This window comes from Arctopsyche grandis, chromosome 11 (genome assembly GCF_051622035.1).
Source record: "Arctopsyche grandis isolate Sample6627 chromosome 11, ASM5162203v2, whole genome shotgun sequence".
Taxonomy (NCBI): domain Eukaryota; kingdom Metazoa; phylum Arthropoda; class Insecta; order Trichoptera; family Hydropsychidae; genus Arctopsyche; species Arctopsyche grandis.
In genome coordinates, this window is record NC_135365.1 from 7,563,839 (window position 1) to 7,584,210 (window position 20,372).

Consider the following 20,372-nt stretch of genomic DNA (forward strand, 5'->3'; position numbering starts at 1 on the left):
GACGTAACGCGTTCTTATATTGTTTGCTAATTGGTTAATTGGAGTAAGTTCATTAGAATTAGTGGATATATGATAATAAAATGCTTTGTAATAAAATTGGATCTGGGAAAACACTAACGGGACAATCTCGCGAAATTGTGTATAATGTTTTCAACTATTTCATGCATCGTATAGTGAATAGTGAAAGTGACGAAAGAAATAGTTTTATGAAAAATTTATATGCTTCAACTGCGGAAGCGACTGGTGTTTCTAAAAGAAGTGTTCAGCGAATTGTTTGTGAAGTACGAAATCAATTTGTGGTGGCTAATAAACCGCCAACATCGCAACCTTTCTTTGCGAATTTATTTTATTATCTTTGTAACGGTCGGGACTTAATACTAGCCGACAAAGAAGAATGTCTATATATAATAATGAAAAGGACTGCATTATTATCAAAATTCGAACACTTTTAAAATCACTTATTTCCTGTTTAATATAATTTATATCCTATATTTTTTTCTCATTTTTTAATTCGTATTAATTTTTGCATACGTACGTTTGTTTTACTTATAATTTAAAAAAATGCTATTTATCATTTTATTCGTGGTACGTATTCAAATATTAAATAAATATGCCACCCAAATTATATCATAGATCTTAAAAACATTACACGATCGGTTGAAATAAAATATATAAATAACAGCCTGTATATGAAAAATGCATTTGTATGAGTACTGTGCACGCGCCTTCTGTAGCTAATAGACCTGTACTGTTCGATATCAATTTTTCTGTGTATATATACTGTGCGATGCCAATAGTATTGCCGTGCCCCGAATTAACTCAAATTTTATCTGATGAAATACTCCGACATATACTGCCTGGTTCGCATATAATTTCGGACGGTTGGGCAGTGTACGGAAATATTCCACATATTGCGAATGGAATATACACGCATTCGATTGTGGTTCAATATAAATTCATCTAAATATGAATCAAAACGGGCACGCGTTGTGCCAAATTGACGCCTCATCATTATTTTCACACGAGTTAGTAAAAGTCGAGTTAATTCAGGGCACGGCAATACTTAGAGTACTCGCAAAGAGCAACCAATGACAGGAAGGAGCGGGTCGACCGAGCCTCGCTTCCGAGCCTAGAGGGTTCGCCCTGTCGAGAATTCCGACCCAACGTTCTTTTTACCCAACACGAGTCTATTTGAATGAGATGAATGATCGGGTAAAAGTCGGAATTCTCGACATATGTAGACTAGTGTTGAATCTCATGAAACTGACCAGCTCATCAACATGACAATTTAACAGGTCCAAATGCTCATCCATCACATTAAGGAACCGGAAAGCCTTTACAAGAGACGAGTTATTGAAAGCAGACATTTTCGCAGGATAAATGATGACGCAAAGCTCTACCACATTCAGGCGCCGAAAATTTAAATTCCAATAATTTTGAACTGTGTGTCAGCTTCAATATATCGCTGGAAGATTCTAGCTGATTACGTACAATTATATTCCTAAAAAAAATATCTTAGATTCGAACAGTTAAACGAATATTCAAAGATGTGGGGTTTTTTGTATTTCGTAAACAATCTACTGGAAAGAGCCGATCTTCAAATTAAGCTCTCCGCAAATTCAAAATCTGATATTATTAGCAATGAACTTATCAATTTAAAAGCCTTTCTTTCAAATAAAGTTCAAGGTAATGCTTTTGCTGACACTGCCTGAAACTGTGGCAAGGTCCCAAGCCCAGAAAAAGCAGGATGGCAATCTATTTTTTTAGAAAAAAAATTTTTTTTTAAGGATGTTTAGAAAAATTGCCCAAGGGCGCCATTGGGTGTAAGGCCGGCATTGATTGAAATGGTTGGCTATTAGAAATAGTCTTAAATTAAGCACTTTAAAATTTATATAGATAAGAATCTATTACCCAAATATTTTAATAATCATATTGTTAGGAATAGAGATATACATAAATATAAAATTAGAAATAGGAATAAATTAATTATAGGCAGAGTTAAGAAAGCTAAAACTGCAGAAGGTATTTTCTACAGAGGTGTTTAAATATATAATGCCCTTCCTGAGAGCATTAGAGGTGCTAGTAACATTGGTGCTTTCTTGAGGGGTGTTAGTGGATACCTATGTGGAAGATGACGTAATTATATATGTCAGTTTGATAAAATGCTATGTTTGTTAATGTTATTTATTTATTTAACATATTAGCCACAGTGACATTACAGAGATCTCCAACGCGTCGCTGTGGCCGGTCATTCAGTAATAATAACATGATAACAGTAATAATAACAATATTAACACAACATCATTAAAATCATAAAAAAAAAGAAAAAACATAGATAAAGTAATAACAATCATTAATATTTATAATAGGCAAAATCAACCACTGGCATTCCTCAACAACCACTCAACCAGATTAGTATATTTTATATTGAAGAGGTCAATTTCACCAGAAATCCTGTTAAGCAGATATATCGCTCTAGATATAGGAGCCGTTGACAACATATTTGTGCGAGCCACAGGAGGAACAAACAAATCACGATTTCTCAAGTCCCTGAATTTACAAGGTGCATTAAACCTAAATTCCTTTAGAACCTGAGGATATAGTTGTTATATTATAGTTGTTAGTTTAAGTTTGATATTGTTAATTGTGAATAATTCATTAGCAATTTTCTATTTAATAATAAATAAATAAATAAAATCGAAGGGTTGACAATTCTTCCCTGTAATATAATACACCCCCCCCCCTAGAAAGTCCTTTGATACTAGTAAAAAATTTTGCCCCTCCCCCCCCTCCCTGAAAACTGTATTTCAGTAGTAATTTGGCGATACTTTGGTTCTACTGTATGTATATTTCAATAGTATGTAATTTTCATCAGAAACTCACGCGCCTTTAATAGCACCAGAGTGACGCGTTTACTGTATACTACATTGGTGCGCAGTTTGCTTGAATCTGGTTCGGCCATATGGAGTCCTAATCATTTAAGGTACACGCTAATGTTGGAGAGGGTGCAAAGAAAATTTCTTCGCTATCTCTACATGAGAGAGTTTGGGCGCTATCCCTACTTATTTCCCAGTAAGTTTGTCATGGACTCCTTGGGCTTTGACTCCTTAGCTTCACGTAGAAACAATCATCTTGGTAAGCTTTTTCTAAACATTCTAAGGGGTGAATGTCATCTTCCTGAAGCTCTGTGTAATCTTAAACTTAGAGTACCTGAGAAACTGAGAGAATCTCGCTCCAGAACTCTATTCCTGCCTATTCGGGCCAGAACTAATGTGCTTGATGACTCACCCCTTTCGAGAGCCATTCGACTATTTAACCTGCTTTCTGGGAGCCTTGATGTTTTTACTTCATCATACAGTTCTGTCGGGCAGCATATTTTAAATGACTTCTAGCTACATACATATTTACACATATTGTTTTCATTTTGTAATGTTCTTATTTAGCATAATGTGTATGTATGTTGGTTTTATCTTTATTTATATATGTATGCTATTTTTTATTTATATATATATATATATATATATATATATATATATATATATATATATATATATATATATATATATGAGTAATTTATCTTTATTTATGTGTATTTATGTGTTTATGTGTATATGCATGTATAATGTTTGTATGTTTATGGATGTATGTAATGTATGTGTATGTGTGTATGTATATGTATATGTGTATGTATGTATATGTGAATATATATATATATATATATATATATATATATATATATATATATATATATATATATATATATATATATATATATATATGTGTAGGTGTGTATGTATGTATATGTATATATGTGTATTTTTATATTTATGAATGTATGTATGTGTATTTGTGTATACGTGTAAGAATTTGTGTATATATGGATGGTGTACATATATGTTTATATAATTGTCTTTGGCCAGGAAGGTGCATTGGGTTTACCTGTTAGGCCTTCTTGGTGTAAATTAAATAAAAAAATAAAAATAAAAATAAAAATAAAAACATAATGCCCTTCCTGAGAGCATTAGAGGTGCTAGTAACATTGGTGCTTTCTTGAGGGGTGTTAGTGGATACCTCTGTGGAAGATGACGTAATTATATATGTCAGTTTGATAAAATGCTATGTTTGTTAATTTTTTTAACTATGTTATATTATAGTTGTTAGTTTAAGTTTGATATTGTTAATTGTGAATAATTCATTAGCAATTTTTTATTTAATAATAAATAAATAAATAAAATCGAAGGGTTGACAATTCTTCCCTGTAATATAATACACCCCCCCCCCCTAGAAAGTCCTTTGATACTAGTCAAAAATTTTGCCCCCCCCCCTCCCCCTCCCTGAAAACTGTATTTCAGTAGTAATTTGGCGATACTTTGGTTCTACTGTATGTATATTTCAATAGTATGTAATTTGGCGAAGCATGGAAAGTAGCGCCACGTACATATATGCAGCGGCGAGAAAACGCAACCACAACACTCTCCTACCCTCCGATACGAAATGAACTCGCCGCAGAAAGCAGAACGAATTGCGAGAAACTATGAGAAATAGGTGGAGTCAGTGCGAAGAAGGGGAATATTGGAGGCGTGGCCGGCTCGTGATTGGCGGAGAGGGCGTCACCCACGGTGGCGACTCGACGAGGGCTCTCGTGTGGCTCGAGAGCGCTCTCCGCCGATGGCCCTCGGCGCGAGTGGCCCGGTTTTGATTTCATTTGATTTTACAACTGATAACCGCTTCGCGAGCGGCCGCCGCCAACTTTTTTCTCGCATCCCACCCACCCACCACACCTCTTGGCCTTGGAGATGATCGGCCGACCACACCGACCACACCGATCGCACCGATCGATCCCGCTGCACCATTCGAGTGGAGGCCGATGGAGCGCGAACGGACTAACACCCATCGCAGCTCTCGCAGTTTGATACCCGACTTTTAGTTCCATACACTATACAGTATATATATACACACACACCATACACCCGGAGTGTTTTTTCGATCGCGGTGCGTTGGTGATATGAGGACGACCGTCTCGTGATATATTGTTTACCGTACTGTTAGTTAGTTAGTGTTTGTGTTGTTGTTGTTGTTTTTGGCGTTGGCGGTGATTTTGAGTGATTATAGTTTGGAGTGGTGATGTAGAGGGCTATGTCGGCGCCGGTGGGAGCCGGGGTCGGCGGCGCCGGGGGATACCCCGAGCAGCTGCTGCCGGAGCTGAACGGCGCCGAGCTGGCGATGAGTTTGTCTCCGAAGGGGGCGCACCATCATCTGGCGCTGCCGCACCTTCAGCATCTGCACCACGCTCACACCACGCCCTTCAGTGTTACGGATATCCTCAGTCCGATCGAAGAGAGCTATAGGAAGCTAGAGTTGGCTGCGAATCCGCCGTCGCCTTACAGGTATTTAAATCACTGCTTTTTATTACATATTACATACCTCCTTTACGTTTCACTTACGATTACGATTCAGGAAAAAGTTTGCCTCTTATCCGATCGTTACGAAAATTTTTACTCTTTTTACTTTATCTATGTATGTATGTACGTAGTAACAATATATTGATTTTTGATTTTTAAATGCTTTTTATTATTACGAAATTATGTTCACAATACATCTTATATCTATTTTAATAGCTACTGATCTACTGATCATTTTCTATTTTACAATTTTAATTTGATTTTGATTTTTAAATGCTTTTTATTATTACGAAATTATCTTATTATTTTCCTTTTGTTACTTTTTTTTATTATTTTATTTTTCCATGTTTTCTGCTTTTGCTTTTTTCCTTTATTTACAGTTTACTTGTTTTTATATATTTTTCAAATGTAGGCCATTGTGGCGCATTAGGTTCTTCCTGTAATGCCACAATGGTCCAAAACTATTAAATAAATAAATAAATAAATAAATGTTCACAATACATCTTATATCTATTTAAATAGCTACTGATCTACTGATCATTTTCTATTTTACAATTTAATTTAATTTTGTTAGTAATCATAGTATTATATTATTCTAATGTTAATCTACAGCATAATAGGAAAAATAGCTCAAAAACCTATTTACAATTCTTATAAATGCTCAAAATACAGCTAATACATAATATTAATTAAGGACTCTCTAAAGTCGATGACCTAAAGCAGCTAATTTATAAATAGCCTCTTCAACAGTTAAATCAGACACTTGATAGAAAATCTGATCGATCGACTTTTAATTTAAAATATCCAAATCTGAATGAATGCAAATCTGAAGGAGCACCGCAGAAATACGTCAAATCATATAACGTATAATTATTTTCAATCCTTCTTACCAGGGCTCGAACCCAAGACTTATCAGTGACTAGCAACATACATATGCTCAGCTTTACTGCTAATTTTGACGTACAACTTCATACTTCTACTAGTGCGTGCGAAATATGTATGTAGATCCCATATCTATTATAGATTTCTCAAATAGAAATAATACTTATGCACATCGTTGCATAAAGAAGTGTAGAGGCTTTGTAACAATATTGTTGGCCTGGTGTACCATTTAATCTTTGTAAAACAGCAATTTTAGAATTTTTATTTCCGAAATAAGTCTACATATATTTTTAATTTAATTTAATTTTGTCTAATTTAATTTTGTTAGTATTCATAGTATGTATTATTTTATTATAATGTTAATCTACAGCATAATAAGAAAAAAGAGCTCAAAAACCTATTTAAAATCCTTATAAATGTTCATAATACATCTAATACATAATATTAATTAAAGACTCTCTAAAGTCGATGACTTAAAGCAGATTGTGTTTAGGTAATCTGTGTGTTATACCCGAAGGGTATAGACATTTTGTTGTAATCACCGAGACTCTTCACAAGTGTGTTAGTATGGTTATTAGTAGAGCCCGGAATCATTTACAATCTTTGAACAATAAACAGCCTCTTCAGATTCCGGGCTCTAGTTATTAGTGATTCTGTCATAGAATCTACTGGTTAGTTTGTTAGTAATGTCTGTAACAAACGGAATGTTATATATGGCATGCAGTTTTTTCAAGTTAGTATATATGGTTGTATTATAAATTATTTTTAGGGATTTATTTTGTATTACTCGGAGTAACAATATATGAAGTTTTGTGATCATGCGAAAATTCGAACTCGATATTTTCACTGATTCGAACTCGGAATCGATTACTGATCACGTTTTCATGATCTAGAAAAATGTGTGTGTGTATTTTCCGGATTGTTTTTACTAGTTTGCCAAATTTAAGTACCCACTCAATATCGTCAGCCTCTCTTTACAATGTATATTAGTTCAGTACCGTTTGAAGGTTTGATTCCGCGATTTTTACATAATTATTCGGTAAGTTCGTTTTATTTATGTATTTTATATATATAAAAATAAAAGAAAAAAAATACAGTACAATACAAATAAATTTATTATTAAAAATTTAGAAAAATATAAATAAACTACAATATGTTAGGTATCCACTAAATACCGTCAGCCTCTTTTTACAATTTATATAGTTCAGTACTGTTTGAAGATTTGATCTTTTTGCGGTGGGATTGTTTTTTGGAATTGCGCGATTTTTACATAACTATTCGATAAGTTCGTTTAAGCTCACTAATTCAGAGCAGTCGATGATGAATACCATTAAGAATACCAAATAAACATAAAATATCATTATTCGTCTATCACACAATTTTGATAAATACATTTCGTTATATTATCATAATAGTGCTGACATGATAGTTATGTATTTAAAAAAAATATTGAACAAATTTTACAAATTTGTTTTGGACAGACTATTAAATTAATATATTTTAGTGAATAAGAAGACCAAATGATAGAATTGTATTCTCATTAATTTCTTACTATAATAGTATATAAATTTTTACTGTAGTTATTTATATATTCTTTGAATAAATAAATTATAATAATAATATAAAAAAGTTTGAATAAATTAAGTTATTTCTACTAGCTTACATTTTTTTAAAGTAAGATTAAGAACCTATCAATTGAAAAATCGATATGATTTGATTTTTTATATATGAGCCGCTATATTTGAAAATCCAATTTTCAATTCCAAAAACACTATTTCAGTTTGATTTAATTCATAAATTGTTATCGCTACTTTTAATTTGATATGTCCAAAATCTCGGAAAAGCGGAGTAAACTATTACAAGGCACCAGTATTATGAAATATGTATTGTAAAACGCAAAACATTATGCATATTTAATGTTTTGCGAGATATTTCTTGAAATGAATAAAAGTGGACATATGCCACTTACAAATATAACAGCTCCTATTATATTATACATACATACTTACATAAGTCTTCAAACATTCCTTTATACTTCTTTACGCTGATGATTTAAAAATTTACAAACCTATATACACCATAGACGATTGTCATAAGATACAAGAAGATCTAGATAGATTCTCTATATATTGTTTAAATAATGATCTTTTTATTAATCTAGAAAAATGCTCTATTTTAAATTTCACTAGAAATAAGTCAATTATTACTAATCAATATCAATTAAATCATTCAATCCTTAACACGTCATCTTCTATTAAGGATCTTGGTGTAATACTCAATGATAAACTAGATTTCTCTGAACATATTTCTTTTATTACCAACAAAGCATTTAAATCTCTTGGATTCCTACTCCGCTCAACAAAACCCTTTAATGATCCTTACGTACTAAAATTACTTTATTTTTCCTTTGTAAGGTCTCACCTTGAATTTGCCTCAATTATCTGGTCACCTTTTTATTTATCCCATATTAATTGTATTGAGAAAGTTCAACTTAAATTTATTAAATCCTTACGCTACCTTTTTCCTACCTATACCCATTCTACTGTTTCCGACATTTTAAAAATCCTTTCTTTTAACAATCTTTCTGTCAGGCGACGACATTCTGATGCTATATTCTTCTTTAAGCTCATAAATGGTTTCCTTGATTGTTCTGATTTACTGAATAAGGTTAATTTCAGAATCCCAGTTCGATACCCTAGACGCGTTGCACTCTTTTCACTTGATCCTTTCAATACTAATTCCCAAAAATATTTTTATCTGCAGCGCGTTTATCGTATGTTTAACGGAGAGCTGAATGAGGTTGATCTGTTTGGTATTTCCCTACATCAATTCAGGTCTAACATCAAGAGAATCTTGACCGATTGATTCATTTTTTCTTCTATTCTATTTTTCCAATATTTCCATTATTTTTATACTTTAGTTTAGTTATGTAATGTGCTATTTAATCATATTATAGCTTTCATTCCTTTCCATTTCATTTGTTTATTTTGTATTTACCTTTTTCATTTGTTTTTTATATTTGTAAATTTCAATTTCTTCTTATATTCTATCTTATAACCTTTTCCAATTATTTTAATACTATAGTTTAATTATGCAATGTACTACATATTTTGTCATGCCTTTATTCTTTACTTTTTAATTTGTTTTCCTTATATTTATCTTTTTCATTTTTGTAAAAATCTATTATTGGACTCGGGTGTTACATATATTATTTATTTACTTTTTGTGTTTTTTATACCTATCTCTGTACATCCTGTCTGTTGATTTTTCAATTAATAAAATAAAATAAATAAAAATAAAATAAGTAAATGCTGAGTGATTATTTATCGGAGATCTTCATGTTAGTATACAACATTTGATTTTGATATAGCAAAGTACAAAAATTTATTATATTACCTAGTTCACTTCAATATGAGTTTTACGGGAAATTTAAAATACAATTGAATTTTGTTGATTTTTCCGTCTTTTAAAATGGAATCAAAATTGTAGTTTTCGAAGGCATTAAATATACTTAGTACATTTTGACCTGATTATAATTTTTCCGAAAGTTATTTTTGTTCCAATTTCGATGTTGATAAAATGTTCATTGGATTCATATTATTTAATATGAAATAATAACGTCATATTTCACGGAATTCTTCTTGGATGGTTTAGGAATTCTTTGAAAAATGAAACAACTACCAATACAAAAGTGATTGCCTAAGTAAATGCTAACTTACTAAAGATTTTCTTATTAGAATATCATTATTTTTTCAAAAAATAAAAATGATTCATAGATATGTACATATATATGTAAGGTAATTATATAAAAAACCCTCACGCATGTATCTTCGTACATACATATACTATATGTAAAATTGTTGCTATAAAATGCTTATATTTTTATTTAGTAATAAATTAAAATATTTATTTTTTTTAAAGTTAATAAACAATGAAATAGTGACCGGTTGATAACGAATATTTTATTTCTTATTTCATTTAGGCATTTGTTAACGTTGGCAATTTGGTATGATATTTTAAAATTTTTACTCGAATCTTAACTTTATTTTGACAAATGATGACGATATTAATGAGAATCTAATATTTTTTATAACGAATAATAGCAAATTTTAATAATATTAATACCGAGCAGTTTTTTGCGTCGGTGTTTTGCATGTAGAATCTAAGAACATAAAAGGGTTCATAATCCCCCTCGAAATGTAAACATTGACAAGACGTAACCTTTAACATTATTTTTTTATTGAAAATTAATCCCACATCTTAGTAGATTAATTTAATTTAGAATGATATTTATTAGGTATGATTTAAAATATATGCAATTTACTTCTTTTTTGATAGTAAGTGCCCATTTGCTAAAATTGAATGCATTGGTACCTACATACATACATACATACATATATTTGAATTGTAATCGGTTGGTAATTAATCAATCAATTACTACTTATGTACATAAGTATCTACATATATATTTTTTTGCAATTTAAAATATCAAAACTTAACCTTTGTCTGAATGGAAACAAAATGAAATGAAATGTTTGGTAAATGATTTTTATAGAATTGAAAATATACAGTACGTATCTTCTATTGTTTCTATTATCGTGAGCTCAAAATAGCAAAATATACACTTTGCATGCATTTTACGACACTGTTTAATAAAATTGAAATATTTACATCCATATATGGAACTCAATATCAAGTGAAAATAACTAAAATAATTTGGCTTATGTATGTATGTATGTATGTATAATTTTTAATAGATAATCATAAAAAAAATAATTTAAAACTATTTGCTGTGAAATTAATTGACCTTTTATTTAAATAAATATCTTGTACAATATTTTGTTTTTATATCTATTCTTAGTTTATTCATCCAATTTTAAAAATATAAAATTTTGACGTAATGGCAAAAGTAATTAATACTCGGTAGATACAATACATTTAAGAATTACGATTATATATTTATATTTTCTAAAAAAATATGATAATTGTATGTAAATACATACATACATTAATATATAATAATTTCCAATTCGTACAGTGCAACCATTTAATGCTGGCGATTATTTTAACATGCTTCTCGTAAAGTACATATACTATCTATATTAGTAAATATAAAGAGGGTAAAAATATAATGTAGATATGTTAGGGCTTAACATACATGTAATATCATATTTATGTAATATTATATTTCTAACGGTGAGATGAATGAGATACCTAATCTTAAATTTTCAACTACTTTAAAGCGCCATAGGTAATTTTATCCGAGTGAAACATTTTCATAATGAGTTATCCAAGTTAAAACCGTAAATTTCTATACGAAAATAAACATTAATTGACTTTTCATAATTCCAAATTTTGAATATACATACATACATACATATGTATTTAATATACTCGTATATAGTATTGTATTCCTTAACTTCGATGAAATCGATTGAATGCTTTTTTCTGTAGGTACCTACTTATTTAGTCAATCGTTTGGATGAGCAAATCTTAGAATCAATTGGGTAAATACCTATGTATATATAGGAAAGCTGACTTTATAGTCAAGACTTATTGTCAAGCTTTATAATTTAATCAAGTTTGTTGTTACTTGACCAAGCGATCGATCACATAAATATAATCAAAACATGTTCATAAATACAGTGTACCAATTTATTAGATAGGTAAGTAAGCAAGTATTTAAAACTATTTAAGTTTGTTCTCTCTTGTCTCTCTTCTTCTTTCTAGTCATTTTGTTAAAATATTTTATTTAGTTTGTCTCTTTTTCAATTGAACTACTTCAAATCGTCAAATCGATCTGAAATTTCGCATACCTAATTATGTATATATTTTTTTTCTTAAGAACTCTCTTGTTACTGTTATGAATTGTGAATAAATATTAAAGGTTAAGCCATTACTGAGTTTCAGCGATATCATAAGCTTTAGCTGACAAATGTCAACTATCTACTTATGTATGTATATCTCTTCCTCTATCTAATTAGTTGCATATATCAAACAATCGGTAGATGAAATATCTGCTCATGCTACATATACAAATACACACTTTTCAAACATCTATGTGCATACATATTAGTTTACTTTAAGTTACATTTCATTATTTTCAGGAAAAAGTGGTGACACTACCTACTATTTTTCTTCAAAAACTTTTCATTCAGAACTTACAATCAATATTTCTTATGTCAGCTATGGATAAACTTTATGTAGAGCAAAACTACAATCTGAAAAAGTCGAGTGATAATTGAGCCGTTATATTTGAAAGTGGCATAATTCTACTTATCTTCATTTTGAGAAATATCTCGCAAAATATGAAATACAATAATTTGCGTTTAACAATATTTAAAAATACTGGTAGCCTGTAATACGTTTTTCTGCTTTTCAACAATTTATATATTTCAAACAAATATAAAAATTTGTGAATTAAGTCAAATAGAAATAATGTTTTTGGAAATGGAAATCGGACTTGCGCCACTTTCAAACATAACAGCTCAATTAGCTAAGTTATAAAATATATAGTCAATTGTAATTTTTTTAATACGTTTAATTAATTCAATATACGTATTAATATTTTGAAATGCACAACAGACATTTCAAATAATGATATTTGGCAAAAACTACTAGTACTACATATAAAAAATATAGTTAGCTTCTTATAGTTTTCTCAAATAAATTAGCGTGCCATTTGAAATGCTTTAAATATGACTCGCTAAAATTTAATCTTCGGTTTCCGTTCACCTTTATGAAACAAACCGACAGTCGAATATGCTAAATTGTGCAAAGAAAATCCAGCAGAGATTCAATATTACATACATACATATATTGTACAAATAGAATTTATCTGAAATTTCGCATACCTAATTATGTATATATTTTTACTTTATCTATGTACGTAGTAACAATAGATGAAGTTTTGTGATCATGCAAAAATTCGAACTCGAGATTTTGACTGATTCGAACTCAGAATCGATTACTGATCACGTTTTCATGTTCTAAAAAAATGTGTGTGTGTGTGTCTCTGAATTTTAGGGATTTTTTGAACACCGTTAGTCCTATCAAATCGAAACTTAGTATCGGTTACTGAAATTCTTATCGACACGACGTGAATTTTTTTCAAATTTTTAAGTTGACCGGAAATGGTACCTCCTCTTATAGGTGTCCTCTTTTTTTTTTAAGTTTTTGAGTTAAATTATCTCCCAAACCGCTAACTGAATCGGATTAAATTTTTTTTACATGTAATAAAAATAATAATATCTATAACTTTATATTTTTTAAATATTTTTATCGGAACCGGAAGTAGTAGTTTTACTCTAGAGAATCGAGGTTTTTTATGTTTTCCTCAGAAACCTTTTGGTTTATTGAACTGAAATTTCATATCTAGAAGTTTAAGCGTAATAGCAAGTTATGGATAAAATTTGGTAAGCATACCTCAACCGGAAGTGGCAGTTTACTCTTGTTCGATTTATCTTCCACTATTTTTTTCGACCTCTTAAACATGTGTGATCTTCATTTTTCTTAAGAACTCTCTTGTTACTGTTATAAATTGTGAATAAATATTAAAGGTTAAGCCACTACTGAGTTTCAACGATATCATAAGCTGTCAACTATCTACTTATGTATATGTACATATGTATATCTCATCCTCTATGTAATTAGTTGCTTGCACATATCAAACAATCGGTAGATGGTAGACAGTCGAATATGCTAAGTTGTGCAACGAAAATCCAGCAGGGATTTAATGTTACATACATACATATATTGTACAAATAGAATCCCTGTTGGATTTTAGTCGCGTAGTGTAGAATGGTTCCCGTCTGTTTGACCTTTGATCTTATATGTTGTGACCTTTGATCTTATTTATACCATTCTAATGTTCATATGATGATTTCAGATCGACGTCTTCAGGCAGCAGCATTAACTCGCCAGTGGGCGGGGGCGGCGCGGGGATGGGCGGATACGCACCTGGCCTTTACGGCGGTGCGCCTACGCACCCTTCCGCCTACTGCGCCCCACCACCCCCTGATCTCTCATCTCACTATGACGTGAGAGCCGCACCGCCCTGGTACACCGCTCACTCCGCCAACGACCCCAGGTTTGCCAGTGAGTCTGCATTTCATACCACTTCGACGAAACATCTACCTATCGAATTTTAAATAAGCCCGCCTTTAATGTAACCCGATATCACCCCCCCCCCTCTTCCCCGAATAGGGTCGAATTAACAGGTAGGTAGTATTTCTTCATGACACGGTTGCATTTTAAATTGACTCTCTGCAAGTGATACTTCCCTAGTCGAGTGTTCGGAGAGAGCCTTTGCAAACAAAGCGACGAAATGTTTGTACAATTTTAGTCCGGCGTATTAGTTCCACGAGGCGTATCGAAATCTGATACCGAAAGCCCCTCCTCATCTTCTGTGTGCCACTGATTCACAATTATCCATTGAAAATTAAATTATGTGTTGTCTGGTGGCTTGTTATTGGGTGAATGTATCATTTTGGACGATTTTTTTCGAAATAATTTGGACAAAATATATATAATATACATTTGTGTGCAACTTTGCCTAAGTTGTATAGCAATTTTAGTATCGGAATAGAGATAGCATACTTTTTATCTATTCACCTATGTACTTGCATTCGATTTATTTTTACATCTATGGTCAAACATTGTTCATAAGTATTGTAAGTATATATGATTACTGATCATATATACTTACAATACTTATTACCAAAGGCCGGATAACCAAGGTGCCGTCTTGAAAAAAACGGACCCAGAGGGTGCTGTGTATTGTTCATTGCATTGTTAAAGGTTCGCCTAACGTTTTTTTTTTTGGACTCTAGCTTTGTAAATAGAACTAAACCGCCCCGATTCCTAGAAAAAGCACTGTGACTATCCGGTGTCTACTTATTACAATACTCATTGATCAGTTATATTTGGAAGTGGTCATAAGTTACATATATACATATAATATATCCAAGTTCTGGTCAGCTACACTGGGCCAGGGAATGAATCCATGAGTACTCCATGAGTACCATGGTTGAAAGTATTGTACGCTTACCACTGAGCTATTTTTATCATATGTAACATTTTAAAGTGGCCCATTGACGCAGCAATCGGTTGGGCAATTTATCGTGGCGACAAACTAGTGGGTAGTAGGTAGATAGTTGTTCAAGAATATTTCAATTATTAAACATACAAAACAAAAACAAAAAGAAAAACCTGTAAATTTTTACTAAGTGGATGTACAATAAAAAAAGTGGGTAAAATTGAATTGTGCAATAGAAACCGTGTAAAAAGAAACTTCACAAAATCAACAGTATAGCTCGGTGGTTGCGTTTATACTAACCACGGAGAGGTTGCCAGGTTCAATCTCTGGGTTGACTTAGATTAAAAAGAATTTGTTCCGGGTATTTCTATAGTGCTGTTGGTTAGACTTGGATATTTGTGATTTCAAGTCGATCATTTACAAGTTTCGTTCGTTTCGATCGTTTACAATCATGTCACAATTTGTCAATTTATCTGATTTTTTGAAACGGTTTCTCGTCAAATTATCAAAAACCATCCTGCCTACAATGTCACCACTATCTGAATATGATTTCACAACATTATGATCTATACATTTATATTTATGGTGGTAAAAATTTAACATTATGGGTGGCAATAAGAGCAGACCGAAATGGTATCATGGGAAAAATATAAAACTGGATCCATTGCCTGTGCCACCTTTCCCAAGTATTAACATTTATTATTATTAAAAAAATCAGATCGTGCTCAAAAGTATAATCACATTGATGGTAAGATTACTGTAGTTTTTTTACTATCAAACTGAGTTGATATTTTATACTTTTTCAATTATACACAAGTACATATGTAAACGACCTCTTATTTGATGTCCTTTTTTTGACCTCAATTCAATAATTTAATCAATTTGAGTGTTAAACAAATTGACAAATATGACAAAGTACTATCAATTAATGTCACGTGCAGTTCTGGTAACCGTTTTGCTTATGAATATTCTTTTTGAGAGTAATTTTTATGATATTTTCCCATTTTTCATTAGTTTAGTTTTTAATTTAGTCGGACATCAATCTATATACAATTGTATATAAAATTTAATGTCTGTGTGTGTATAGGCTCCTAAACCACTGAACCGATTACGATAAAACTTTCAGGATTTGTTGTATGCATGTCCGGGAAGATTACTGTGAAAAAAAACCTCTTAATAATATTCGTAATTCCAATTTTACTGACGCAAAAGTAAAGCTATCCTGCCTTCAATGCATCACGCCGCGAGTGTGACAATAATCGCGCCACGCCTACCTCGCGCTCGAATGTACTGACCATTCAGGGCTGTACCACAAACACACAGTGGGATGGCTATATATAAAATTGAATTTCTGTGGAACGGAACGAGAACGGGAACGGGAATTGCACGCGTTATTGTGGCATTGCAACGCATGCCGGGTTCAGCTAGTTTTACATAAATGAAAAAAGTTGTAATTTGATACACTGTTGCAGTTATATAAAGCCCTACTTCATGTATTTCTAAATATAGGTAACAATTAAAAATAAAAATAGTACTCGACGTATATTTACTATGTTCATACACAGTACACGGAGAGAGAGATGCCGGAAAGAGGGGTGTATTTTTTCCTGGACCCTTCAGGACAGCGGCGCGTGGATACGAGTGGCGTATAGGTATGGTGATAAATGGCCAAGATCTGGTGATGACACGGCCATTACCACCCTCTCGCGCAAAGTAGGGCGGGTGACCACGACACGAATATCCCGGAGCCGGAGTATTTTACGCGGCGCGCGACAAACCGAGCAAATGTCTCTTCAGTAAACCGCCTTTTAGTACCCACCCACTACTATCTACATAAATTTACCAAGATACTGTACATGTATAGAAATGCCGAGGACGTGTATGTGAAAATATTCGCGCGTCGTGAAAAAAATAGCCAGTATTAAGTCACTGGACGGAATTACGCGAATTTTTCATAGATTTTTAAGTGATGTTTTTTTTACAAATTGTTTACGTCACGAAATTTTGCAATGCTGAAACATTGCATGAAATTGAAATAGAATGATGGGGGAGATACTTTACCACCCTACTACCTCCCCGTTGCAACGCTGAAACGTTGCACGAAATCGTGTCTACTTACTCTCCTCTCTTTCCCCATAATTTCAGAATTATCATTGTAGCCTAAACCTACGTGTTACCTGTTGTGTGTATATATACATATATACATATGTATGTAGATTTTGTGTAAGGATTTTTCACTTATATAGTGTGCAGTATAAAATACTCAGTCAATTTTTTATTTTTATGTAATAAAAATTCATTGAAATGAATTTAGTAATTATTATTTTTAAATACATTAATACAATAATAGTGGGGGATCTACTCTCTAATCTAATTTGATTTTGACCCCCCTCCTCCCCCAAATAAATAATTTCAATTATTTACTAAATTGTTAAAATTTAAGAGTTAAGAGCCGTGATATGATTCGCATAGGCGTTGACAAAAAATTCGGGCCGGGGGATTAAAAAGAGTGATTAAAAAAAGAAGATGTGTGTTTGATGAGTATACATACTTTACTTATATACATATGTACTTTACTATTAACGGCGAATTTTGTCGACGAATTTGTCACCGCTGGGCAGACGGGAATTTGCAGGGTTCACTTACATCGCTTACTATTTCGAACCGGGAACTTAAAATAGGCCGGGTCTCAAAACTTTTATCACCCCCCCCCCTGGATCCACCACTGAGAATAGATAATTCTACATAAAAACATTTGAAGTAAAAAAACTTATAGAGGAATTAATTAATCAAATTATTTATGGTAATTGTCATATTTATATTTTCATTTTTAATTTATAATAATTATAAATAACTATAATTAATTTTTAAATTATACGAAACTAGTCATGCTCCCGGAAAATCATGAAAAAAATCTTCATTTGGTTTTTTATTAAATTTATTTGAATCGAAAAAAAGTAATATCAATCGCAAACGTCTTTGACTAAACCAGCCAATCGTAAAAGACTTTGACGGCAGCCAATCACAAACGAATTACAGACGTCGTTCCGGTTTTATATACATATAAGATAAGGTATTAAATCTTTTGACATTACAATTTTACACTGCAAAATTATTTACTAGTGGAAATACGTCATTAAAAATATCTATATAAAATTTTCGCCTCTTGCATATTAAGCCGTTTCAGTTTTATATATAAGATAAAAAAAAATTTAACGACCGAACAATCACAAATGTTCAGAAACGAATTACAGACGCTGTTTCAGTTTTATATATAACATTTTAAACCGTAATGATTTTTATGATAAAAAATGTTTTATATTGCAATAAATGTACATACAGTGCAATATGCGGCAGTACAGGCGATTTTATATATTAATTTATTTGTGACGTTAAAAATTCAAAAATTAAACATTGGAATTTAATTTTATATTAACAATACGCTGGTAGTTTAAATTTTATTTTATTTTTTTAAATTTTTACCATATTATTGTCCCTATTTGTATCGCCTCGGGCAGTTTGCAATTAGATTGGTTAATATCGGCACAGAGTTGATTCTGTGGGGCTTTTTTGTGCGTAAATCAATTTTGCGAATCCCCCTTCCCACAATGTGATGGTGACACGATGGCGAAGGGAGACCAGGATCCCTCTTCAGGGCGTTTGCCCTTAGGACGAAATTGGCGGTAATTTGTCGGTTCATTTTGTGTCAACGTTTGTGTCGTAACGCTCCGGGCCGTATTAAAGCGATATCCAGCATACGAATACAAGCTTCTCAAACCCCCGAATTTAAACATCAAATCGCAAAATAGTATTGTATATGTATTTTATACATACATATATGTATTTTATATATGTACATATATGAGTTTTGTTCAATTGAAAACGCGTGTGTTGCGTTATTATCGCGTTTGATTGGCCAGTGAAAATATTGACATCTGTACGCTTGACCCTTTTCTACGTATAAATATTTTGATTGGTCACGGTTAAGTGGCGATATTGAGATCGGCACTTAAACGGTAAATACTTTTGATTAATACGGTCTAATTCAGGAACGACACACAATACTCGACTAATTTATTTATTATTTTAAAGAGGAGAATATATGCTATTGTAAAATATAATATAAAATTTATTGTGAAATGTGTAATTACAATTCTAGCCAATTTTCAATTCGGCTTTACAGTACTGATGTCATAATTTAATTTTAATTCATTGAGAATTTAATTTCATTCATTTTTATTTCATTAGGATTTATTAAAATTACTCGTCTCGTTTATACAAATTTTATATATTTGATTAACATGTTTGTACTTACGTCTTTGTACAAATATTGAGCATGGCGATTTTTTTTTAATTAAACACAGTATTATTCTAAGGATTTGAATAATTGAAAATATGATATTTAATTTTGAATTAATTATGAAACCCATAATGAGTCACGTGCAAATGAATTTCATTTGGAGACATAACTACTTATTTGTGCAAATATTGGAACTGTCAAAAATATAAATTAAATACAATTTATATATCCTTAGAATATAATATATGAATATGACAGTAATCAACAATTCAATAGTATTTGAATTAATTAAAAATGTTTTTACATTTTCCACATTGTGTTAGACCAAGTACTTTTATTATAGCCTTGAAATGAAAGCTCTGCTTCAGCCGTCATTCTTTTCATTTCTTGCACTTATTTTATATTATTCGACGTTTAATACACGATAAAATGATTAATACAGCTAATTACAATAGCCTCGCAGGTTTTGCATTATTTAAACTTAAAACATAACTTTTTAACTGAATGACGTCAAGCCCAGGAAGGCAAGTGTTGGGAAGAAAACACACTGAGTGGTAAGGGACGTCACATGTCCTTTACCTTGACTTCCCGCTGTGACCGTAAAGTGGGTGTTCCCTAAACCGAATTCAGGTGTACTTGCACGTGCCGAATGCATATATGTATATATGTAGGTATTTGAGAGGTCACACGTGTATGCATATCGATATGCAACTGACAAGTTTCTCCTACATTACTTCAAATATGGGATTCA

General features: G+C 31.8%; 1 protein-coding gene across 1 annotated transcript in view; it reads left to right on the forward strand.

Annotated features, from left to right (window-relative positions):
• Nucleotides 1-5,136: 5,136 nt before the first annotated feature.
• Nucleotides 5,137-20,372, forward strand: part of LOC143918550 (thyroid transcription factor 1-like) — a 58,390-nt gene continuing 43,154 nt past the window's right edge. Inside the window, exons 1-2 of the mRNA XM_077440488.1 lie at nt 5,137-5,387; nt 14,173-14,381. Of these exons, the coding sequence (XP_077296614.1) occupies nt 5,137-5,387; nt 14,173-14,381 (460 nt within the window). The remainder of the gene's footprint in view (nt 5,388-14,172; nt 14,382-20,372) is intronic.